Genomic DNA, 22631 nt, shown 5'->3' with positions numbered 1-22631 from the left:
CTCTTCTATTTCCTATTTTATGTTTTTGTTAGCGGTCCACTACTAATTACATAGATATTGTCTCAACTTAATTAATTAACCACTTGCACAATCCGAGAACAGATGAATTTTGTCACAAAATTAAGGTTTCGGTGGAATTAGGAGTAGAACCATTTAATATAAATTGTAGTTTATTCTCTCAAATCTCTAATGTAGAACTAGATTCTTCAAGACAAGTGAGGACCTTGAGTGCAAGGATGAATACCGTTAACCAATTGCATGCCCTTCTTTCCTCTTTCAATTTTTTATTTTATTTTTTGATAATTAAGCTCTGATAGTGTGAATAGTTCCCCACCAAAGATGCTTCAAACATGTTGATAAATTTGTGAAGGGATGGACGACAACGAAATTAAAATTAGAAAGTAGAGAAGGCCATGTGACCATGGAAATCAATCACTGCTGCTTGTGCTTTTAAAAAGCAAAGTTGCGCCAAAAGCTATATGTCAATTTCTTTGCTCTTTTTCTTATTTTTTTGGTAGTTCAGGGACCGATCAGGGACCAGAGTCATGACCCTTATTGTATTAAGTCATGATACGATCACATGAATTCATGCTTCTTCTGCAACAGGAGGGACAACAACAACATAAACAAAAGGTGCTGCAACACTCTCTCTTTTTTTAGATACTAATAAAGTTTATTTATTTAACCAAAACAAAATATATGATGTAGTTGGAAGAGAAGATAAAGGAAAATTGTTGATTGAGAAATTTGAGTTGGGTTAATGATTGTAGGTTTCTGTTAGAGTGTCCCAATTTTCAATCTACCACTGTTCTGAGGATTCATTTAGTTGTTGGGAAACCACTTTAATCAACAATGATAATGTTAGTTAGGAGCTTGACTGTGTTTGGTTGAACTTGGAAAATATATGTAAGGTTTGTGTGTTATATTTTACATCAAACGGTTAAGATTTAAACTACAGAAAAAAAAAAAAAAAAAAAAAAAAACGATTCAAACAAAGGAGAAAGCACGTGGTAACCAACTTGACTAATTTTCAAAAAAAAAAAAAAAAAAAAGCCCTAAAAACAGTGAAAGAAACTTAAATACAACGAGATGTTATTGTAGTAGGATTCAAATCACTCGCACATTTTATTTTTTCACATAATGGTGGGTGCTTGATTTTGGATAACGTCACAATGACATTTTTGTTGCTCATGGTTCTTTATCCTAATTTTCTAAGCAGCCGAAAATGATGTATGTCTATTCATAGGAGTGTTACGGGCTTGTTGGTAAAACATGATTACGTTGGAATGGAGAACTCTCAAATCTCAAAGTATATATAAAAGTGGAACTAAATGATTTTTCATTTTGAGGAAATTTATCTTATACCCTCTAGGTAGTTATAATTTTACAATTCCTCACTTCAACATACCTTTAATTTAATAGATTTTTCATTCCAGTCCAATTCAATCATGTCTACCAAACCAGCCTTTAAAATTCGAAAATAATATAAAAGGCAACATCTCCAATATACATATTGTGACAAGCATGTACAAAGATGCTGGTACAGGCCATCTAGGAAAATGGAAGAAGTAAAAAGAATACGCGACAGGTGGTCATAGTTTTTAATTTTTCCCTTCAATATACATGCAAATTGAGTTTTCAAAATTTGAACACCATTTCGCATAATGAGTTATGAAAAAATGAGAACCAAAAATTGAAAACTATTTTCTTAAGTTTTCAAAATTTAGTTTTGAGTTTTCATTTTTTAGGTTTTAGTTAAATGAAAGTAGTTACTAAACAAGATTTTAATTTTTAAAAAGGTGAAAACTAAAAACTAAAAAATAAAATGGTTATCAAACGACTTTTAAATCAAATTGATTCAACTTTGAACTTAATTTGCATTGCACCGACACTTGATTGATGTGGCATATATGATAGGGAAATTTTATTTCAACCCATGTAACCTCTTTTTACACCCAACTTAAATTTAAATTGTTAATTGTCTATTTTACCCTATTTCATAATTACTATTAAGTACAAAATGAAATTAATAATAAAACTCAAATTTATCAATAAACCCATTAAACCCTACCATCGCTTCTTGTTTATCCTACGTTCATTCTAGCTAAAACCCTAATAGGTCTTGTAGAGAAAAAACAAGTTTTTTAAGTGATGGATGGTGATTTTGAAGTTTTGAATCCTCCAACTAAGGTATGACTCAATTTATGAATATTTGTTTGTTTAATTTCAATTTTTCGAAAGTTTAGAAGATGAGTATTTGGGTTTCATTTTTTTCATCATTCCCGAATTGTTTGTTAAACTTTCTACAATTGGAAAATTCTAAGGAAAAACTTTTTACCAATTGTTGAAAAACTTCTTACCAATTGTTCTTAGATTATAAAGTTACTTGCTTGTTGATAAATATAAGGGGATGAATTGTTTGATTTATTGCTTATGCACATCAGTAGAAAGAAAAAAGGCAAATGTCTGAGTTTGGTAGCTGAAAGAAAAAAAAAAGTAGCCATGGAAATGCTAGTGGAAAGAGGGGGTGGGGCAATGACGCCTCTTTAAAAAAACAAAAAAAAAAAAATCAATTATAGATGTTAATTTTATAAAGGGATTGAGTGTAAAGATAACTTAACATTTTGAATTGGATTTGAGAGGAGAGTTTAAGTAATAAATTTGGGTTTAAAGAGAGATTAATTCTTTAATAAAAACAATATGAGTGAAGAGAGTAAGTTGGATGTAAAAAGGGGTTACATGGATTCAAATAAAATTTTCCTATATGATATATGTAGTTACAATATCTATGCACAGCACAGGATTGCCTTTGATGTGCTAATAATTATTCAATTTGAAATCTCTTGTTAACAAATGATGTTACCTTTACTGCAGTGCTACCCGAAACATTCATCTGCATACAAAACTTGTAATTTACGCCCGCATGGGAATCAACCTCAAGCATGTTGAAGCATGCATGCATGCCTGCATGCGTTTTTCATACGTACCGTTATTCACTGGTGAGTGCGTGCGACGGCTGACCAGACAAGCAATTATGGGCAGTAGAATTCACTTTCATACTCTGGGAGCAACCGATCGATTTGTTTCACGCAGCCTTCAGGCTTCAAGGCTTTTTTAGTACACCACATCATTCTACAATGTCCATGCCCCCTCCTATTATTAAGCACTGCTCCATCAAAGTCTAAAAATGTTGGTGGATATTACGTTTAGCAGAAAAACTCAAGTGTTTATAGGTCATAACTGTTGTATGGAGAAGCATTGGGTACTTAAGCACTTCTAAATGCTTTTTCATAAGCATTTGAATTTTTAACAAAAAAATTAACATGCATTTAACAAAAGCGATTCTAATAAAAATTATTAGGTCATCTCTTATCAAAAAAATTGGTCAATATTAGCTCTAAAAAACAAAACAGTCTCCAACCAAATGGTACATTGCAAATGGGCGTATTTTGAGAGCAAAAAGAAACGTCCAAGTGCCAGTCCCCGTGCAATTAGGCATTTCTTTTTCGTGAAGCCCACCACTTGATGACATGGTGAAGAGGTACTTGGTCATACTAAAAAATAACAAAGATATGGAGGGGCTAATATTTAGCCCTTCTTGGCTAGAAACTAGAAAAATTAGCTCGCTACCATTCATTGAAATAAAAATTAATATTTTTTAGGACTAAAATTGTGCCCAGTGCTTTTATTAGCTCTGCATAGTTGGAGGTGACTTAATGAACAAAAGTGTTTCTTACAACTGTCACGATAGCTCTTAATATTTTGAGTGTTGATGATAAGCCCCAAATCCTAGGAACCCTAACTACTCCTCATCGTAACAATTGCCGTCGTCGCCATTAGCAACCAAGGAAAAGACAAAGATCAAACCTCGACTGAACGAATCCTATGTGGAGTAAACTAATTATGATAAAGGTGAAATAATAGGTTGCTTAAACAAATTAATTAAGAATTTAGTACGTGTAATACTAGCTCCTATAACTGAGGAATATAGTTCCAACTGTTGTTGAAAAGCACGTTCCACAACCACTAAACCACGACTGGGACTTAGAGCAACGGATGAGTAACCAACCCTCCACGATAGATGGAGGTTGGCGACCATTGCTTCTATATATACAAGGGTTCCCTACTCGCAGAGAATACATTCTGAATATGAGGGTTCTATCACCATAAGAATATAAGGTCTCCAACTGAGTAGAAGAAACTGCTTGAGGTGCATCCATGACTTCCTCAGGTTCAACTCTAACTAAATACAAATATGCATGTGACTAAAGGTTCTGTTAATACTAATATTCCAACATCGACAAAATATCTGTAGAAAATGGGATTGAAGTTTCAGTACTTGAGCCAATATCCGTCATTTTCAATCTAATAGAGCCTTTGATATGCTAAAATAATATTTGAAATCTCTAGTTAAAAATGGATCTTCACTTTGTTGATTGGTCAAGGCCGATGTGTAGCAGTGCTATCCCAACCATTCATCTATTTGCAAAACTTGTAATTTACGCGAGCATGGGCCACAAGCATGTTGAAGCATGCATGCATACATGCATGCGTTTTTACATACGTACCATTATTATTCACTGGTGACCGCTGACAAGACAAGCAATTATGGGTAGAATTCACTTTCACACTTTTGGAGAAACCCCAATTATTTCACGCAGCCCTCCACTTCCCTTCAAGGCTTTTTGATTATTGCATCACCTCATTCGAATATTCATACGCTCCTGCTGCTACCTTACTAGGAGCCTGTTGTGGAGAAATAAGCAGGTGCTTAATCACCTTCAAGTGTTTTTCTTAAGCATATATGAATTTTCAATAAAAATTTTGACGTGTGAATAATAACAACACTTCTAGTAAAAAACGTCTATGAATAAAAGTATTTCTTACAAAAATAATTGCAAACAAGCTCTTAATTATTTAGAGTGGTATTAAGCCCACATCAATAATCCAAATAAATTTAGGGGCTGTAACCCTTTTTCCTTTTTTTTTTTTTTTTTCTTTTTAGTTTTCATTTTTGTTGCTAAAGATATAGAGAAAATATGAGAGAAAGGGGGTTAGGGTCTTCCTCAGTGTTACACTAGATAAAATACTTTCAAACTTAATATTTGATGAAAAGCAAGTGATAAATTGTCTTGGTGGTTAAGGTCTTCATCTTTAACCCACTGCATCCTGAGTTTAAACGCACATGACTTCTCACAGTTTAAATAAATTTAGTATACATAATCTATCGTTAATTTGTAAAAACAAAATATTTTATAATTAAAAAAAAACCACAATTGAATTGATAATGGGTGAAGAAATTTTAAACCTAATTAACAATTAATTAAGCTTGACAATTGAATAGATAAGGAGTTCTTGAACTCCTTTCATAATCTCTTATTGTACGTAATCTAAGATAACTGAGATTCCTTTCATCATCTCTAAATCAACTCAGTTCTTGAAGTACTTTTGTATAGTTTTAGAGTAGTTTTTTCTAATTACTATTTCATCATTCAATAAGAGATGACGAAAGAAATCTCAGTAATCATAGATTACGTAGGTCATAAAACGAACTTAACACTTTTAATCCCATTATTATTAGTCTAGTGTCACGTTTCGTTGATCTGACGGAGGAATAAGACAGTTCCGGAGGCATGAAGCCAAAACTTGTGTGCAAATGAACACTCACAAAAGCAAGATGGTTTAGGATGGTGGTTGCTTGTAAAAAGCACAAGCAAAGCCAACAAAACATCTTTACTTAAGGAATGACCACAATCAAATAGAATCTCGAAATTATGTCGTTTTGGGCAGGAAAGTGAATTTCAGAGACTCATTTTCTTCTCATGCATCTATGTTTACTTTTAGCCCTTGAATTGAATTAGTTAAATGAGAAATTATAGAAATAATCAATGGTATATGGAAAGAGAAAAGGGGCGTGCATGTATTATTTTTCATTTTTGAAGAAGTTGAAGTTCCAACAAAACTAGTCAAATGAGAACTTAAAGAATAAACAATGGAGTGGATAAGGAAAAAAAGGGTGTGCATGTTCATTTCTCATTTGTGATGAAATTGAGGTTTCATTATAAAATCAATTAGCAAATCGGGTGATGTGGATCGCGTGTGGCTATTGAGCTTCACACGCGGGACAACTTGCTATAATACTATAAAAAAAGTTGAGGTTCTACCATAAAACTAATTAGCAATATGAGAAGTTACTCAACTATTTATAAGCTCATGCAGGGTCTCTTATGTAAGAAATAATCTGACCCTTTAAGAAATGAAGAAGATAAAGTCTTTATCAACTTCAATAGAAAACTTATCCTCTCCGTCATATACATAATGCTCAACCAAATAACAGGGCTCTCGTCCAATAATGAGCGCATTTTTTTTTTTTCTGTGAGAGTAGTGACCACTATTTATATAGACAAACAATCCCCTTGATTCTCCTATTATAATCCCTCTAGGAAACCAACATTGTCTCCTAATCCTAATATAAGTGAGGAATTTTAGCATTAATTCCCACTTCCGATTGTATATAAACTAAGACATCCAAACCTTTCAATACTTCTCTAAACCAATTGGAACTCAAACACCTGACCAAAATACTCCTACACTTGTGCTCATTTTTTAACACCTACCACTAATGTTGGATTCTTTCTCACCAATTTGAATATAGACACAAAACAAATGATAAATAAATCAAATAACCAAAGACCTCTTTTACCAAGCAGCAATTGGGTAATCCAAATTGGTATGTATTAGAACTGAGCTAAGACATTCAGTCCTTAGTCCTTACATATAATTTTACTCTAACAACTCCCCCCTATGCACAATATTATTACATATACACCCTTATAATATTTATTAAATACAAAAACCTTGAAATGAAAAGAAAAAAAAAAAAAAAAAAAAACAAAACAAAACAAAAAAAACAAAGAATGACTACTATTCTTTCCACTCTAAATGTACAAACAAAACTGCACTTCACCAATAATCTAACAAGGCAAACTTTACATGTAAACCAATTTTACCTCCCTCTTTTACTAGTTTAGCAGCTATTACTAACCAATGTCCCGGAGCATCATGCGGGCCACGGACAACCTCCGCTGTTTCCACGTATTTAAGAAGCTTTGATGAGTGATTTAGCATGGGTGGTCCGTCTGGATATACACCCGAATTAAGTGCAGCTGGATCCTGTTTTTGCTGATCAGTTACTGTCCGCTGAGTGAAGGTGAACGTTGTACTCAGATTCGTAAGGAAACTTGATTTGTGAGAAGCCTCTGGTACCGCAGCCCACTCAGTCTTCCGGATTCCACAATTGGGCACGTGGGAAAAATGCAGACGAAGGTGAAGTACTGTCTTGGGCCATTTCCCTTTGCTAAGGAGCTGTGCACCAGTTACAATGTACACGCCATCTGAATCTCCCTTCAACCAGTTGGGGTCATGCTTGACTACAGAAGAACAAATTTTCGAATATCTCTTCCAATTAATTGGCTCTAAGAACTGGTTGCTCAACTCAGAGTCATCAGAACCCCGCCACCAGCTTGGCCTTGTGCTGGTGTTAGCCACTGAAAGATCCATGGTATTTGGAAGGCTCGAGAGATGTTGTACATGTAGGGCTAGCCGATTTCGTCTTTTCCCTTCTAAGTACAGGCGTAGGCCAACAACTGGCTTTTGATTGGTTGAAACCTGAATAGACAGAAATTAGATGGGGAATGAAAATCAATTGAATAAAAGGCATATATAATCAAGACCAAACTGTTTGTGCTTGAGCTATTACAGTACATAGAGCCAATGCAGTAACGTAACTGCAGATTTCATTTGGAGTAGACAAACAAAACAACGGTATGACTTCATTCAGATTTGTTTAATCATCTCTATTTAGTGCATGTTTAAGCAAGAGTGCTTTTTTGTGGGACAAAAACAAATCTGCTAAAGAAAGCCCAAGAGATCCCATTGGAATTTAAGATGTCAGACTGAGGTGCGACTCTAGGCATACTGAACAGACAGACATTGAAACTATATCAAATATGCGTGTAACTTTCAAAAGGGAACACTGCCATTCAGCATCTGTAATTACTTTCCGTTTATCTCCAACTGATATTGCATATTTAAATATAGCCGGTACATGCCAGCCTTGATCTCTCCACAGTCCAGTTTTGGGTGACAAGGCATGAAAAGTATTCTATGGAGGAGGTAGAATTGTAAAACATGCATATGCATACCTACGATAACCCTGGCTTATAAGGCACGGAATCCATCTAAGATGGATAAGATTTGGTGAAGATGCAGCTATCCTTGTATCAACTTTGGTAACTAATAAGGCAAAAGTTTGGTATGCTATTGAAAATTAGACATAATGACGTCACATCTACAGAAAAGATGTTGCTTGCAAACTAAGCAAGAAACCTTTCTGATCCAGTAAATATGGGCCGTGGTTTATCTGTTAGTTATTTTAATTCAATTCAGAATTGGATTTTACTTCAAAGCTTATTCAAAATGGAGTCAGATTATTAATTACAAGACGTGTTGTAACTGCAGGCCATGGTTCCTATTCTATTAGAACCAAAGAGTAGTTGAATCATTTCGATTTCTTCTGCTTCAAGTTTAATAGTCAAAGTTTCAAAATCTATCAATTTCCAAACTCTTGTGTATGTGTATGTGCATGTAGAGAGAGAGAGAGAGAGAGAGAGAGAGAGAGAGAGAGATTCAGGCACCTGTGTAGAGTTAACATAGATCTTAGGACCCATTAAACTGAATTGCAAGGTAGGACAGCTGGCCTTTTTACGTTGAAGCGATAGAGGCATCTCACAGAACATAGGTGCCCATTGCCTAGGAACTTGGAACTCCAAGAAATGTTGTAAATCCTCTGGAGCAGGCTTGTCTGAGATGAGGATTATGGATCATTAAATGCCCATTTGAGGTAAAGAAGCTCAAGAAAGATGTGTTGATATCATTGTAGGGTACATGCTGTGCAATTAATATGAACCCTAACAGTAAAACTTATGAACATCATTCCATTGGTTGGGCAGTGGATAACTTACAACGTAGATACAAGTTGATTGCATGACTAAGATAGCCACTTCCTGGAATCCCAGTAAGAAGAGAAGTAATAGGTACAAACTTAAAGCTGATAGCTTCTGGTTCAGTAAGCACTGACTGGAGCCAATTGGAATGACCATTCGAGAACACATCCCCTCCTCGTTTTGAGAAAATCGTAGTAAGACCCTGTTCAAGTTAAAAAAAGAGGAAAAGTTAATCACAGCCTTGGATTGTTATTGTCCATACTAAAGTCCTTGATCTTTTTGCTTACATCCTTGCTTGATGTTTCGGGAAAAGTGGTTAACTGCATAGTGTTTGTCTGCAAAATAGGATCGAATACATCTGGAACCTACAGAAATGGTTGCCTTCATCAAATATCTACATGTAGAAAAAAGGTATAAAACATTGAATAACAAATTTAGCAGCTTACTTTATGTCGTCCATCTCTTGTTTTTCCCCGTAGTAAAGAAGGGCTTCCGCCTGAAAATAGGAAATCCCCAAGATCCTCCAGGCGTCTTCTGACATCGGCTGTGGGAACCGGTGAGGAATATTTCTGCTTGACACAAACTAAATCTTGACCTCCAACGGCCATTCCTATTATTATATGTGTCCCGTATGAACGGATGAACCTGCATTTGAAACTTATCAGTACCAAAATCACACCACAACTATTATCATCATCACAACATTCTGCTTCCAAGATCATTATTCTAGCATAAGAAATTAGAACTCAAATACAATGGTATAGAATACAAACGCAGTATGTACAACTAAGACAATAGCACAAAGGTGCTATCGATTAACTGCAACTTAACCTTTAGAATGACCTCATTTTCTACAGATAAATAAGCATCAGTATTGACAGGGGTCAGTACCAAGCGGGAAATAAGAAACATAAACAAGCATCGTGTTATGGCAAGACACCCCGATAAATAAGTAAAAAAAAAAATACAATCCAAAAGTTCCAACCATAACACAGAGTGGTTTATCTGTTAAAATCGTACTGAAACAATGTAGAGGTTTTCCTAACAGATCCTTAAAGTATGTATTGTTTTCCAGGGTTATGCACTTTCTTTAGATGAAAAGGCTTCCAATTTGTGCAAAGGAGTAAAGACAATTTTTAGATCAATTTCGAAATATGTACCTAGATAATGCGGCTGGATCCCAACGAGATGGAACAGATTTCTGTACTTTGTTATGCAATATTAACGGAGATGCGGTTAGGTGCAGATAGTATAATGAAATGAAGAAACCATCGAAAGAAAGAGATTTGGTTTCTGCAGCATCTTGAAGCCAGTCTCCAGTTAAATCGAAAATGGCATTAAGATAGCCTGACGGAATTTTCCCTTGCACAGAAGATTTCTGATTAAGTAGCTCCGACATCTGCAAGAACATTATAACCAAAACTAACGGAATAAGTTTTAAGGCTTAAATATATGTTTCTTTCCATGTAAAAAGTACCAATCAGTACATATAATTAACATTCAAAATATAGTTTGTCATAATTCCATAAACAGGAAAGAGGAGAGAAAGAGAACGAAAAGACTACCAATGGAGAAGCAATACATGTTCCAACCAAAAACTATATAGACAGTCAGCTATAAGAAATCTATAGTGTTTTAAAATAACTAACACACTGCAGTTAAACGTAAATAACACCATGGACAAAAGAACTGAATGCAGGACTTCCTGAAAATGGAAGGGCAACAGGGGATCAAAATGTTGTATTGCGAAACAATAGCACCCAAAACTTGGTACCATCATTTTTTCTCTATATTTTCCATTTTTGTTGTTAATCTAACTTCTAAAAGAACTTCGACCATAGTACAACAGAGTATTCAACTGTTTCTCTTAAACATAGTATTTCATCTGTATTAACTTGATAGTATAGTGGATTCTGTTGAAAGTATAGAATCCTACATCAGGAATTCTAAGCTTAGCGTTTGAGCTTCTCCACCCATGACCAATTGGTCTCGGGCTAGTGAGGATGTTGGGATATCAGGATGCTGGGATATTATACTAGCCTTTGTGTAAATTCCTTAGTCCAAGTAGAATTTCCAGTTTTAATCCCATAAGAAAAGGTAAAGTACCTATGTAATCAAATCTTTCACATTGGTCGAGCGCAATTAATGGATTAGAAGTTTTGGTTCACTGAAGGCACATATGCCTAGGGTCTTCCTCCTTTGTTCTTTTCCACAAAAGCATTGTATCTGCCACATTTCATATGCATGCTGCTCCATTTTCGTACAGTCAATTACTACCCCAAACCAGATCCTTTTCATCCCAACTAGAAGGTCAAACCCTCAAAACAACTCCAAATCTCCAAAGCATTGTTGCTGGTCTAGAAATTCCAGAACCCTAATTTTTTGCCCTGTTTGCTTTATTAACATATCCTTCAAAACCGGTCCCAATACCTAATCCACCACATGAGTGAGATGCATGCATATGAAGTTTCCCTAACACATACTATTTCAGAGACACAAGCAAAAAATTTTATCCTGAATGTAATACAATAGGGATCACACCTCCAATCAAAACGTCAACTACCTCTTATAACAAAAACAGAATAGACCTTATTTCATTGTGGTATAGCTATGTTTCAACATTGTATTTACATTTAACTTTATCCTTTTATACTTAATACAACCAATCTGATTGTTTGAAAAATCAAAATTTCGTACTTCTGTGGGATCCTCCCTATCGCCTGATGGAGCTTGTGTAGGTAGATGTTGCCTGGTAGGGCCGATAGAGAAGGGAAGGGTCAAGAAATTACAAATCAAACATGCTCCAAATTTCATCACCTCCCGAGTCTAGTTTACTATCAATGTCCCTGAAATCATATTCTGTTGCCTATTAAACATCATCTACTGAATCTTGCTTTCTTATTGCCCCGGTGCATCACTTTCTAATTTTCAGCATCACATACCTGTGGCTGTACCTTAGCAGTACCACTTGGTTTTCCCTGCCGTACTCAGGGGTCCAGCCAAAGTGAATTTTCCACAAGTCCCTCTTATGGTCCAATACTATGTAGGTCAGTTTTGGCTTTGATATTTGAGTAATAGATTGTCAGATTACAAACTCCACGATAACGCGTAAACTAGCTGGCCCCTCCAGTTTCGTACTTGTTTGTAAAAATTCTATGTTTACTTCTCGTTGTCGCGATTAGCCTTTGTTAGGATTAGTTACTCTTAGACAAGAAAATACTTGCAGGTGTAGAAGATGTAGTTAACTCTAGAGTTTTGATATGTAATTAAGGAAGAAGAAGAGAGAAGCTTTGCGATTTGTTCGTTGGACTGTGTTTTGATCCTTACTGGTCTTCTTAACCAAGTCTTAGCCACAGTAAATTAGAAACCAGGGGCTCGTTTGGAAAGTGCTTTTAAATGACCAAAAGCACTTTTCGAGAAATGTTATTGGGTTTTCAACTAAAGTAATACTAATCAACTTGATTAGCTTTATTAATTAAATAAAATCGATCTAAGCACTTAAGGCACCTGAATTCCAAAAGAGAAAGTAGTTTAATCAACTCAATCAAGCAGTTCTCAATCACAACAAGTACCATAAACCAAACACAAAATTGCAAAATCTCAGAAGGAAACAATCAAAGATTGAGAATTTTTCACCTGATTTAATTCAAGAACATCGGATTTGAACCGAATTCGATCGCCTTTATCGCAACTAATATCCTGAGGAACTCCACGAATGACAACTCCTCCAGCATTTGGAATCACAATGTCCCTCTTACTAGCCTCGTTCAGCACCACCAACCTCCCATCACCACCCTTCAACCCTTTCGCAAACTTGAGCCTGAAATCGCTGCTCAAATCAAATCCCTGCCCAAGTGCCTCCAACGCCCTCACCTCTATGGCCTTCTGGGGGGCACCCTCCATCTTCATCCTTCTCTCTCTCTCCCTCTCTTGTCTCTCTCTCCCCTATCTCTCTCTCTCTCTCTCAAACAATCACAAGAAATGGCACCAACCCATGTGCTGCTATCAACCCAAATCAGCAAAAGTGCTTCTGATTCTGATTGATTCAAGAAGCACCTTTCAAATTCAAAGACTTGTCAGCCAGCTTTGAATAGAACCGCCACCTAGAACAAATGATTCAACGAAAGACAAAGTACGAGAATTTAATTTAACCACGGTTCTAAAAAGTCAACTAAGTGTGCTGTCCGTTTGTTTGTACACCTTTTATACAGTCTTTTTATCTTTACGCTAAGTTAAATAAAAATAAAAAATAAACCTTGTAAGAACGGCAATGGCTGCATATGGAAGGATCGGCTTAAGGGTTTGAACGTGGAAGATTCCGCTTGTAACGTCGAAAATTATAATAATTAATTGACAGTTACATGACAATTATTAATCCTTTTGCTCAAAGAAAAGAAAACTACGTGTGAACGGCATGATCTAGGTGGAGCGTAACGTCGATACTGATATCATAAATTTGTATTGAGGATGAAATTAAATTAAAAGTTGTCGATTTTGTTAATCGTGTAGTTTTAAAGGGTAGTGAAAATTGTAGTAATGATCCATCAATTTTAATACAATTAGAGAGTTGGTCTTTCAACTAAGTGCTTGTTCAAAATTGCTTTTAAAATGGCGAAAAGTGCTTTCGGTAAAAATGATTTTTGAACCAATTCTTAGTAAAAACTTAAGTAAATCCTGGAAAGGCATTTGAAGTGCTTCCTGGAAGCACTTTTAAGTGCTTTTGGAACCCAAAACATTTTCTCTTAAGCACTTTCAATTATTTTAAAAGCACTTCCAAACGAATCCTAAAAGAACATGACTATTAATCTATTAACTCATCAAAACATGCAGCTATGGTCTTTTTCGTCAACTCTATCAGAACTTTCATCAAAATGAGTCACGGTGGATGAAACATTGCTACAATTGGTTAAAGTTGATGAACAATTACTCCAATTGAGTTAAAGATGAGGGACCACCGCTACAATTTTCTCATTTTATTTTTCATATTTGTCCCTTGATTTGCCTCACATGTGTGGCGTGTGACTCATTTTAATGAAAGTTCTGACGGAGTTGACGAAAATGACCATAGATGCACGTTTTGATAAGTTAAATAACAAATGATCATAAGTTTTTAGTTGAGGGGCCAACTTTTCAATTGCATTAAAATTAAGAGACCGTTCCCACAATTTTCTCTACTATTTAAAATTACACGATTAACAAAATTTACAACTTTTAATTCAATTTCATCATTGATTACAAGTTTATACTTCAATATTGGCGTAACGTTCCATATAGATCATATCATTCACGTAGCAATCATTTTTTATTTTTTAATTAAGCAACCATTTCTATAATTTTTCTTAATAGTATGTAACCCTATTTAAGATATTTTTCTATTCAAAGTTCGCATTGATCGTGCTGATTTTTCTTTTTTAATTTATATTGTCTTGTATTATCCAATTGCAAAAAATGGGAAGCCAATAAATTCTTGGGTGGTTGGTTTCTTTTCAAACAAAATGTGAAGTGTTGACAGTGGAATCCTTGAATATTGACTAGGGAGGAAAGCTGGCAGCCTGTGGCTTCCCAAGTCAAACCTCCATGCCTAATTTCTTAACTTGCTTTTGTTTGTATTTGCATCATTGCACGTGTTGGTCAGCGACAGCCTGCAGCTCAACGTCGTTAGTTTGGGCCTGTTTGGCCTTTAGCTATTTGTTGCCCTTCAGGTTGAAACATCGTCAGCAGCGGTAGTGCCAAGATTTCATGTATAAAGAATCTCCGACGAAGCGAAGATTGCATTACAATAAGAGGAAGTGTGAGAAAAATGAGATCGGACCTGGAACGGAAAAGAGTTTGGATTTAGAACACATTTGAATTTTAAGAATATTAGACCGATATGCAATAGAAACATCTAGAGTGATACTAAATTCATCCCATTGTCTTATTTTTTTTCATCCCATTTTAATAAAAATGATAATGACATATTTATACTTTTAGAAAAAGACTTTTAGACCCCTATTTATAAATTTATTATATCTCTCTCATCTCTGTGTGAATTTCTTTTACCATCTTGAAGAAAAGCTCAAAGGGGTTGCAGCATGAACAAATCTAATTTGAATTTCTAGGGTTCTAGTTAGTGAAGAAAAACCAAAGGCGATTGAATTGGTTTTATCTTGGATGCTTAGTTGTGAGAGAGAATGGCGTTTTTTTTTTTTTTTTTTTTTACGAAGAAAGCTTCAACAGCTAAGTTGGATGCTTTCTTTCCAATTAGACTAGAATTTGTAAGATGGTATGCTGCTTTCTCTGAAGATGGTCATTTGGATACAGCCAAAGTGCTTGGACGAATCCAATGGTGGGGTCTGAGAATTCTTGTTAGGTTGCTTTGATCCAAATAGCACATTTAATGAACGAAATAACTCAGGCAGTGCCATAGGTAATATATATATATATATATATATATAAAGAGGTTATTTTGGGAATAATAATGGGTGGAGAAATAACATTTTAATTTTTTAAGTTTCTATGGTGGGTGAAATTATAATGTGAGTGAAAAAATTGGACAATGGGATGAATCTAGTAGCAATCAACATCTATTATAGTAGCAAGAAAATGAAAAGATCATTCTGATCCCTTAAGAGCTCCGCCACTGTGATCATGTAATCCTATTAATGACTATTATGTTACAATACGATAATATCAATTTGCACGCATCCGATTTCATAAGAACGATAAAGTGAAGTGAATTTAGGCTAAAATAATAATATGATAAATGACTACTTGACGTTCTTGTGTTGCATCCCACATGTGCGAGATTTACAAATGACTACTTGTAAGGAGCCATTTACAAATCCTTCTTAAATAGCTTTGTAATTCTGCATTTCTGATCATTCTATTTAACTTTTAATAATCCATTTATTTCTCACTTTTAAATCCCTTTGGAATATAAAAGTCCGTCGTGTAAACAATACACCTAATGAATTAGTAAAGCCGCCAAAAAGGACGAGCTGCTACCGGCAACCCTTCTGTTGACAGAGAGACTGGGTCAACGAGGACATTAAGTTGGAGTTGATACATCCCCTCTTATTTTGTGCGGTTATGGTTAAATCACGTTAACATTTTATATTGATTTTTTATAAAAATAATAAGATAAAAAACAACAGTAATATAAAATGTTATCGTGACTAAACCATGACCGCACAAATAGAAAGGGATAGGAGTGTATGGAAAGTGGAAGGGCAGAGAAGCCAGCTCCCATTAGGTTTGTATGCGTTGTGGAATGTTGAGACCAAGTACCACACATAAGAAATATAGCCTATGTAGATAAGAGAATTCAAACTGATGACATTCGCCACACGGTAAACTATTGCCTCTCACGGCCCGATTGACTCTATAATGTACTTGGAATAGTGCATGTTTTCAAACACGCCGGTTGAACTTGAATTCAATGCTACGAGTGTTTTGATCGTTAGGTTTGATTTCCACAAGTATTTAGGTCTTCTATTTTCAATCTCAACCATTAATTCATATATCATTCAATCTCAACCATTAATCAATCGACTCCCCAATATTATTTTCCACATCTGGAAACATTTCAGTGCAATACTCGCATGATACAACCGGAGGGGTCAAATGCAAGCAGTGATTGATTCTCTTTTCCAACCATGCCAGCCTCCTCTCGATGCTCAACACCGCGATGTGCATACACCGAATTTCAACCTGGGCAACTCTAGCACAAGCACGAAGCAAGATGTAATAATCTGCATGTGCAACGTAAGTATACGCACCTTCATCCTTCTTCCGCACATAGTGAAGGTAATCAAATCTTTTGAGGTTCACCCTCGGGGGAATATAGCAAAACCTCTTCTCCTCCATGTCTAATTTCATTCGACGAATGGCTTCATCTTTGAGAGTTTCCGCATCGTTAGCTCCTGAGCACTGACTATTTTGTGAACTGGCACAGGAATGATCGCCAGTTTTGTTCCCTTGATGGTCGCCTGAGAAGGGAGTGCCATCACTTGCGCATTCATCACTGTCCCTCAACCTTTTCTGTTCAACATCTCTATCACCAAACAATCCTTTTCCGGCTGCTGTTTCAGAATCCTGAAAACCAACAATATACATTGTGAAATGGTGTATTATTCACAGGTCACACTAAAAGCCTTGTTAAGTATGTCCTTCTCATTGTCTATATGCATCAAGACAAAAACCAGTGAAACAACTGCGGTTAACTAAAAGTGAACACGAGATGTATCAAAGCTCCATAATCACAAACTTCAAAGGGCAAAAAAGATAATATCCCGTTCGAAAAAACTAGCCTGTATGCAGTATATGTATTGAAAGCTCAAATGAGTGGAACAAAGGCATGAATTACAGCCACATCTCAACTAGAGAAGCTTCCATCAGAATTTACTAATCACACTAATTTTCTATCTTTTTTTTTTTTCCATATTTTTCTCTCTTTTTCAAAGTTAAGGAATTTGCTAGTTGGAGTCCAATCAATGGGGTAAAGCCACAAAATGTACACGATGGGCTGCAAATAAGAAAAATTAAGTTTCAAGGAGAAAGCCTAACTTTCTAATAAAACAAAGGATGCCTAGCCTCGCCATCATTGTTTTCTGCTATGAAATACTGACAAAAGTGACGAAGCTTTCCAGTTGTTATTACAAAGAACTTATATACTTCAGATATGAGATGCTAACAAAACAAATTTCATAACATTCTAGAATTGGGTATATCAATCAGGTTCTTTTCCTTGGCTTACTACATATATATTTACATCTAACCAAGGGCTTCTAAAAGAATTTGAACTAATTGTGCCACAGTTCAGCGTTTCTCTCCACAATTAAGCTGAGTACAGAATTTTTTATCTAATATGTGTCACAAAATATGTGTTTGAGAAGACAATATCGCAACAGAAGTCAAGCTATACATTACCTTTCCACTCTGATAAAATTCCCATAATGATTCAATTAGCTCTTCTTCCTTTTCATCATTCAATGATGATTTTGATCCAGCAAAGACTACATCCTTGCAGAACTGAAGATACGTTGGCAAGTCCTTGCAATATTCTGCCAACAAAATGTGAGAATTTAAAACTTTATGATCGAATAATTGAAGGGTGGGGGCAAAGTGATAAATAATATGAAGAACACCTACTGAATTGCATCATTATTTACCATAAGAATCTGCAATTTCATTATATCTTGCTTCAAGGCTGGACAGAAGTTCTGCAGCATCCAATTCAGATCTCTGAGCATTTGATGAGTTTCTACCAATATCTGTACCCAAATCATCCAGACTGCAGGACGGAGAACCTGAATCCTCTTCTGAGCCAGACCTCATTTTGGAGCTGGATATGGTATCAAGATCTCCTTTTTGGTTTGATGTGGAAGACAAAGCATGTTTACGGGACAAACATTTTTCCCATTCTCCAAAACCATGAATATTGTACAGAATTCTCACTGCTACAATCACTATTGACATTACAAAAGCACGAGTAGGAAGCCTAAACTCATTTGTTGATAACCACAAATCTGGAGGCATTGACCACTCATAAATGCGGCACGCATGAGGGAGGATCTTTTCAACTGGAAGAGATAACTTACCTAGATAGCGTAAAGCTATAGCATAAAAATTGACTGGAGGTAAGTGCAAGCCTATGGACTCAGAAATGGTTGCTGCCAGTGATTCCAACTTCTGCACTGGCACAGATTCAGTAGGCCTAAACATTAAGCTTGAACTTATTGGACATGCACGTGAAGGCCCTCCTAATTCTTTTTCAATTTGAAGAAATGCAGAAAAATATGGGAGGTTTCCTTCTAATGACCATTTTACTATATCTGTTGGTAGGACTGCTTCCCTGGAAAGATGACAAGCCAGAAAGGAAACAGCTAAAGTATAAGATAATGGTATAGTGTTTCTCAACGACCTAAACCATACCATTACTGCTCGCTGACCATACTTTGTGTGTGGTTCTGCTCTGTAGTTAGCACGCGGCTTAAAACCTTCTAACGTGTCTCCTGAAACAAGGAAACTCAGTGATCAAAAACAGCAATAACCATAGAAGAAAATAAAGGAACCCCAATAATTAAAAAATCATTGAGATCAAGAATTTTCTAAATTTAATAAATAAATAAAAATTATGCAGCAAAAGACCTCTACCAGACAACCACTGAGATTCATTTTTCTACAACAATAATTGAACATAAGAATCAATTAAACTGAAATATTCCCTTATGTTTCTTTCACGCAATTGAGTACTGCTTCAATAACCAAAATCCATAACAAGAAAACTCAATTCAGGTGAAATATATAGGTTTACACTCTTAAAGAAATGAGATTTGGTAGCTAAAAACCTTGTCGGCCTCGGCACATCTCAGAGTCAGCCCAATCATCATCGAAAAGCCGAGTCCCTGCCAGGAAGCGTAGCCAAATGGTCGCAGACAACCCACAAATTGTAGGGTTTACCTTAAACTTCCTTACCAAAGCTTCGCATTGGAGCTCAATCAGCCGCTGCAGTCCCATCACATACCTAAGTCTAATCTGTGTGTAATAGTCCTCCACACTCAACTCTATGATTCCATCCAGTCCGAAATCTGTGGGACCCGTGGGTCCCTTGGCATCCACAGCATTGTGATCCTCTGTTTTGGTTTGACTAAAAGGGTTATAAAAAGGTGAGATGTTGTCTAAGGGTTGGGAAAGAGGCTCAGGTTTGACAGCAGAGCTAACGCCACGACGGACATGACGATTAGAGTAGAGGCCTCCACGTGCATCACCATCCTTATCGTAAAAGTCCTCATCTGCGACTCCCGTGTCCTGGTAGTCCTCAGCTCGTGTGCTGCAGTTGGTGCAGTAAAAGAAGCCATCATTGCCTTCAACCAGCCCCACAGTGCCACAATTTTCGCAAATCCACTTATCCGACATCGAGGGGGTGAACTACACCAATGCTCCCTGAATTTGGGCTATGCTATATCTCAATGCTTCCATCTCCTCAGATCCTTGATCATGGTGATTTTGGTCGTTTTCTTCATCATCATAATTATCTATCTCTCTTGCACTAAACAGAAACACAGGCCTTTTTTTCTTCCGACATTACTGTGTTGCAATCCTTTATTGACGCTCATAGCTCAGTCGGACCCAACCACAACTTGAAAACAGACCCATATTTCTTGTGCAAATCCGACAACACATCTGATCAATGCCAAACGAAAACAGTAATCAGTTAAACTTTTCTCTCTATCCCATATCACTAATTCACAATCACAAAACAAAAAAAAAAAAAAAAAATTGTATTTTCCACTTCTCAACCTCTTCATTTATTGGAACCCAGGAAAATTCAACAAAATCAATTAAATTTGTATTGATTCTCCTTCCTTCAGCTTATATTCCTAGTGTTCTACTTAAATTTCAAAATTTCAACTTATATACCTAGTGTTCTACTTCAAATCAAATATTGATGAAAACCCAAAAACATTCCTTTACTTGTATTCCTGGTGTTCTACAATTTTATATTGTGATTAAAACCCAAAAACATTCCTTTACTCATTTTCCTGGTGTTCTACTTCAAATTTATATTTTGATGAAAACCCAGAAACCCTTTTTACATATATTACTACTCTACAATTTCAAAATTTTATAGATAACCCAAAAAACTTGTATGCTTATATTCCTGGAATTCCACTTCAATTTTAAATTTTGATAAAAAAAAATAAAAAATAAATAAAAAAACACCCCATTCCCATTACACCCAGCAACCAAACTTGCAAACTTTGAGCAGAACTCAACAACGTTAATCTACTGTACTTAATTACAAAAACCCAATAACAGAAAAAGCATGAGAGATTGAAGTCTAACCAAGTGATTACCTGTACTATATATTACAGCACCAATTCAAAGAAGCCTTCGAAGAATTGGTGCCCCATTTTCTCTAACCAATGAATAAAACTTAACTCAATCTGCACTGAGCTACGAAGTTCAAAGAAGCCCAAATCTTCCAATTCTACCTTCCCTCCAATTATCCAGTTCAATATTTCAATCTCCGAACAAAAAAATGTCGAAATAGCCAAAATAGAGGTTGAGAGAGAAGGAAATTTACCTTTTTGTCGGTGAAGAGTGCTCGAACCAGATGAGAGGGAGAAATCGAGCTCGAAGGGAGAGTTCTCGAACGGCAAGAGAGAGCTGGGGAGGAGCGGCGAGAGGATATGCACAGAAGCGCGCATTGGGTTTAGGAGAAAGAGACGGGTTTGGATTGTGAAAATTTCATTAATCCGTACTGTTAATCCGCTTTTCTCCCTTTTTTATTATTATTATTATTTTTTTGAAAAGAAAATGATTTGGAAGTTTGAGTTTTAATGAAAAAGACAAAATAAAAAGTAAAGTGAATAGTATTATGATTGACTTTTTAACGTAAAAATATGATTTTTCATTAAAGTGAACAGTACTGGGAGCTTTTCGTTAAAGTTCTTTTTTTTTTCTTTTTTTTTAATAAGTACATCGATATTTTTACACTAAGGATGGAGAAGTTCGGCTATACCACATAATAGACAACTTAAGTTGGTATCGAATTCGTCATCCACGAGATTCGAACCTAAGACCAGACTATATTACTGAGTGACCGCTTTTCTCCTGTTTTGAAAAAACAAATATTTTTTTCTTTATAAAATATAATTAAGGTGTATTTAATTGGTAGTTAAGAGATTATATTCACATACCCTCAATTACTTCTCACACATTTTTATATTTTTTTAATAGTTTTTTTTTATATTCTACACATCACTAACACTTAATAGAAAAATATTAAAAAATTAAAAAGACAGGAAAAAATAATTTCGGGGGTTTGCATATAACCCCTCCAGTTTAGGAATTTTAATGAATTTATAAATTTAAATAGAGTGCAAATATCAATAGTGACGAATTTGCAATTAATTTATTTTGAAACTTATTATTTTTTGAACAAACAAACTAGCTACACTAAATGAGAGGAGAAAAACTTATGTGAGGCTCGGCTTGCCACTAACTTTATTAAATGACACTATTTACCATCCAAAATGTATTAAGTTTTAAATATAATTTTTTATATTTAAATTAATCGTAATTATTTTTTCTACTAATTAATATACACCATCAGATTGATCAAATGTTTTTTTTTTCCCCTCCTCTTTTTTCTTCCCCAAACTCTCTGCCGTATGTGGTAAAATAAACGCTCACTTACCACGTGGCAAAATTTGAGTGGTCGGTAGTGTCACTCAACGAAGTCCGGTGGTAAGTCGAGCCCCCACATAAGTTTTTTTCAAGAGAGAGAGAGTGGGCTTAGTCTAACAATAGGCTAGCAATAAAGTGACTCAAATTCCCTTTTAGCGAGAATCGAACTAAGACCTCTCACTTATAAGTAAAAAAAATACTACTAGATCGTAGTATTTAATAAGGAGTAAACATGTGATTCAAATTATATTAAAATTTGAGGGAGGAAATAATATAGGTGGGTGGACATAGCAGAAAGCCCAGTGTCCATTCTTCTTCTTAAGCCTAACAATTTCTTTCGCGACCTCTTAAATTGATATGAAATGACACCAAAATAGTAAGTTTCGAGACAATCTGTTAATGATCAGATTCTTATTATGCCGTGTTAACAAATCGCGTCATTATTAGATC

At 35.5% G+C, this 22631-nt stretch overlaps 2 protein-coding genes across 3 annotated transcripts; both read right to left on the bottom strand.

The window, feature by feature from the left end:
- Positions 1 to 6713: 6713 nt before the first annotated feature.
- Positions 6714 to 13132, bottom strand: LOC103960375 (MACPF domain-containing protein At1g14780). The gene is made up of 7 exons (XM_048579683.1): positions 12642 to 13132; positions 10166 to 10404; positions 9452 to 9650; positions 9293 to 9370; positions 9024 to 9207; positions 8697 to 8863; positions 6714 to 7668 (listed from the first exon to the last, which is right to left on the bottom strand). The coding sequence occupies exons 1-7, from the start codon at positions 12912 to 12914 to the stop codon at positions 6964 to 6966; spliced, it is 1845 nt and encodes a 614-aa protein (XP_048435640.1). The 5' UTR covers positions 12915 to 13132; the 3' UTR covers positions 6714 to 6963.
- A 3342-nt stretch (positions 13133 to 16474) lies between these two features.
- LOC103960374 (TATA box-binding protein-associated factor RNA polymerase I subunit B) lies at positions 16475 to 21245 on the bottom strand. 2 transcript variants are annotated; one of them, XM_018650680.2, is made up of 6 exons: positions 21076 to 21245; positions 20846 to 20983; positions 19337 to 20171; positions 18158 to 19000; positions 17916 to 18049; positions 16475 to 17081 (listed from the first exon to the last, which is right to left on the bottom strand). In XM_018650680.2, the coding sequence occupies exons 3-6, from the start codon at positions 19902 to 19904 to the stop codon at positions 16527 to 16529; spliced, it is 2100 nt and encodes a 699-aa protein (XP_018506196.2). In that variant the 5' UTR covers positions 19905 to 20171; positions 20846 to 20983; positions 21076 to 21245; the 3' UTR covers positions 16475 to 16526. The 2 variants fall into 2 exon arrangements, with proteins under 2 accessions (XP_018506196.2, XP_009371111.2); XM_009372836.3 differs by lacking the exon at positions 20846 to 20983.
- Between the last annotated feature and the right edge of the window lie 1386 nt (positions 21246 to 22631).

This window comes from the organism of the source record quoted next, unplaced genomic scaffold (assembly GCF_019419815.1).
Source record: "Pyrus x bretschneideri cultivar Hongxiangsu unplaced genomic scaffold, Pyrus_bretschneideri_v1 Contig14, whole genome shotgun sequence".
Lineage (NCBI taxonomy): Eukaryota > Viridiplantae > Streptophyta > Magnoliopsida > Rosales > Rosaceae > Pyrus > Pyrus x bretschneideri.
Note: the sequence above shows the minus strand (reverse complement) of the source record. Positions and strands in the feature narration are given on the sequence as shown.

Bases quoted from the DNA above. Each gene is read 5' to 3' on its own strand.
- LOC103960375 (XM_048579683.1), bottom strand. From the start codon at position 12,914: ATGAAGATGGAGGGTGCCCCCCAGAAGGCCATAGAGGTGAGGGCGTTG. The intron at 9,208-9,292 runs GTAAGCAAAAAG...TAACTTGAACAG, and splicing joins CCGAAACATCAAGCAAGGAT to GGTCTTACTACGATTTTCTC. The intron at 7,669-8,696 runs GTGCCTGAATCT...CTGTCTATTCAG, and splicing joins TCTATGTTAACTCTACACAG to GTTTCAACCAATCAAAAGCC.
- LOC103960374 (XM_018650680.2), bottom strand. From the start codon at position 19,904: ATGTCGGATAAGTGGATTTGCGAAAATTGTGGCACTGTGGGGCTGGTT. The intron at 19,001-19,336 runs GTTTTTAGCTAC...TCCTTGTTTCAG, and splicing joins GATGTGCCGAGGCCGACAAG to GAGACACGTTAGAAGGTTTT. The intron at 17,082-17,915 runs GTAATGTATAGC...GTTGGTTTTCAG, and splicing joins AATTTTATCAGAGTGGAAAG to GATTCTGAAACAGCAGCCGG.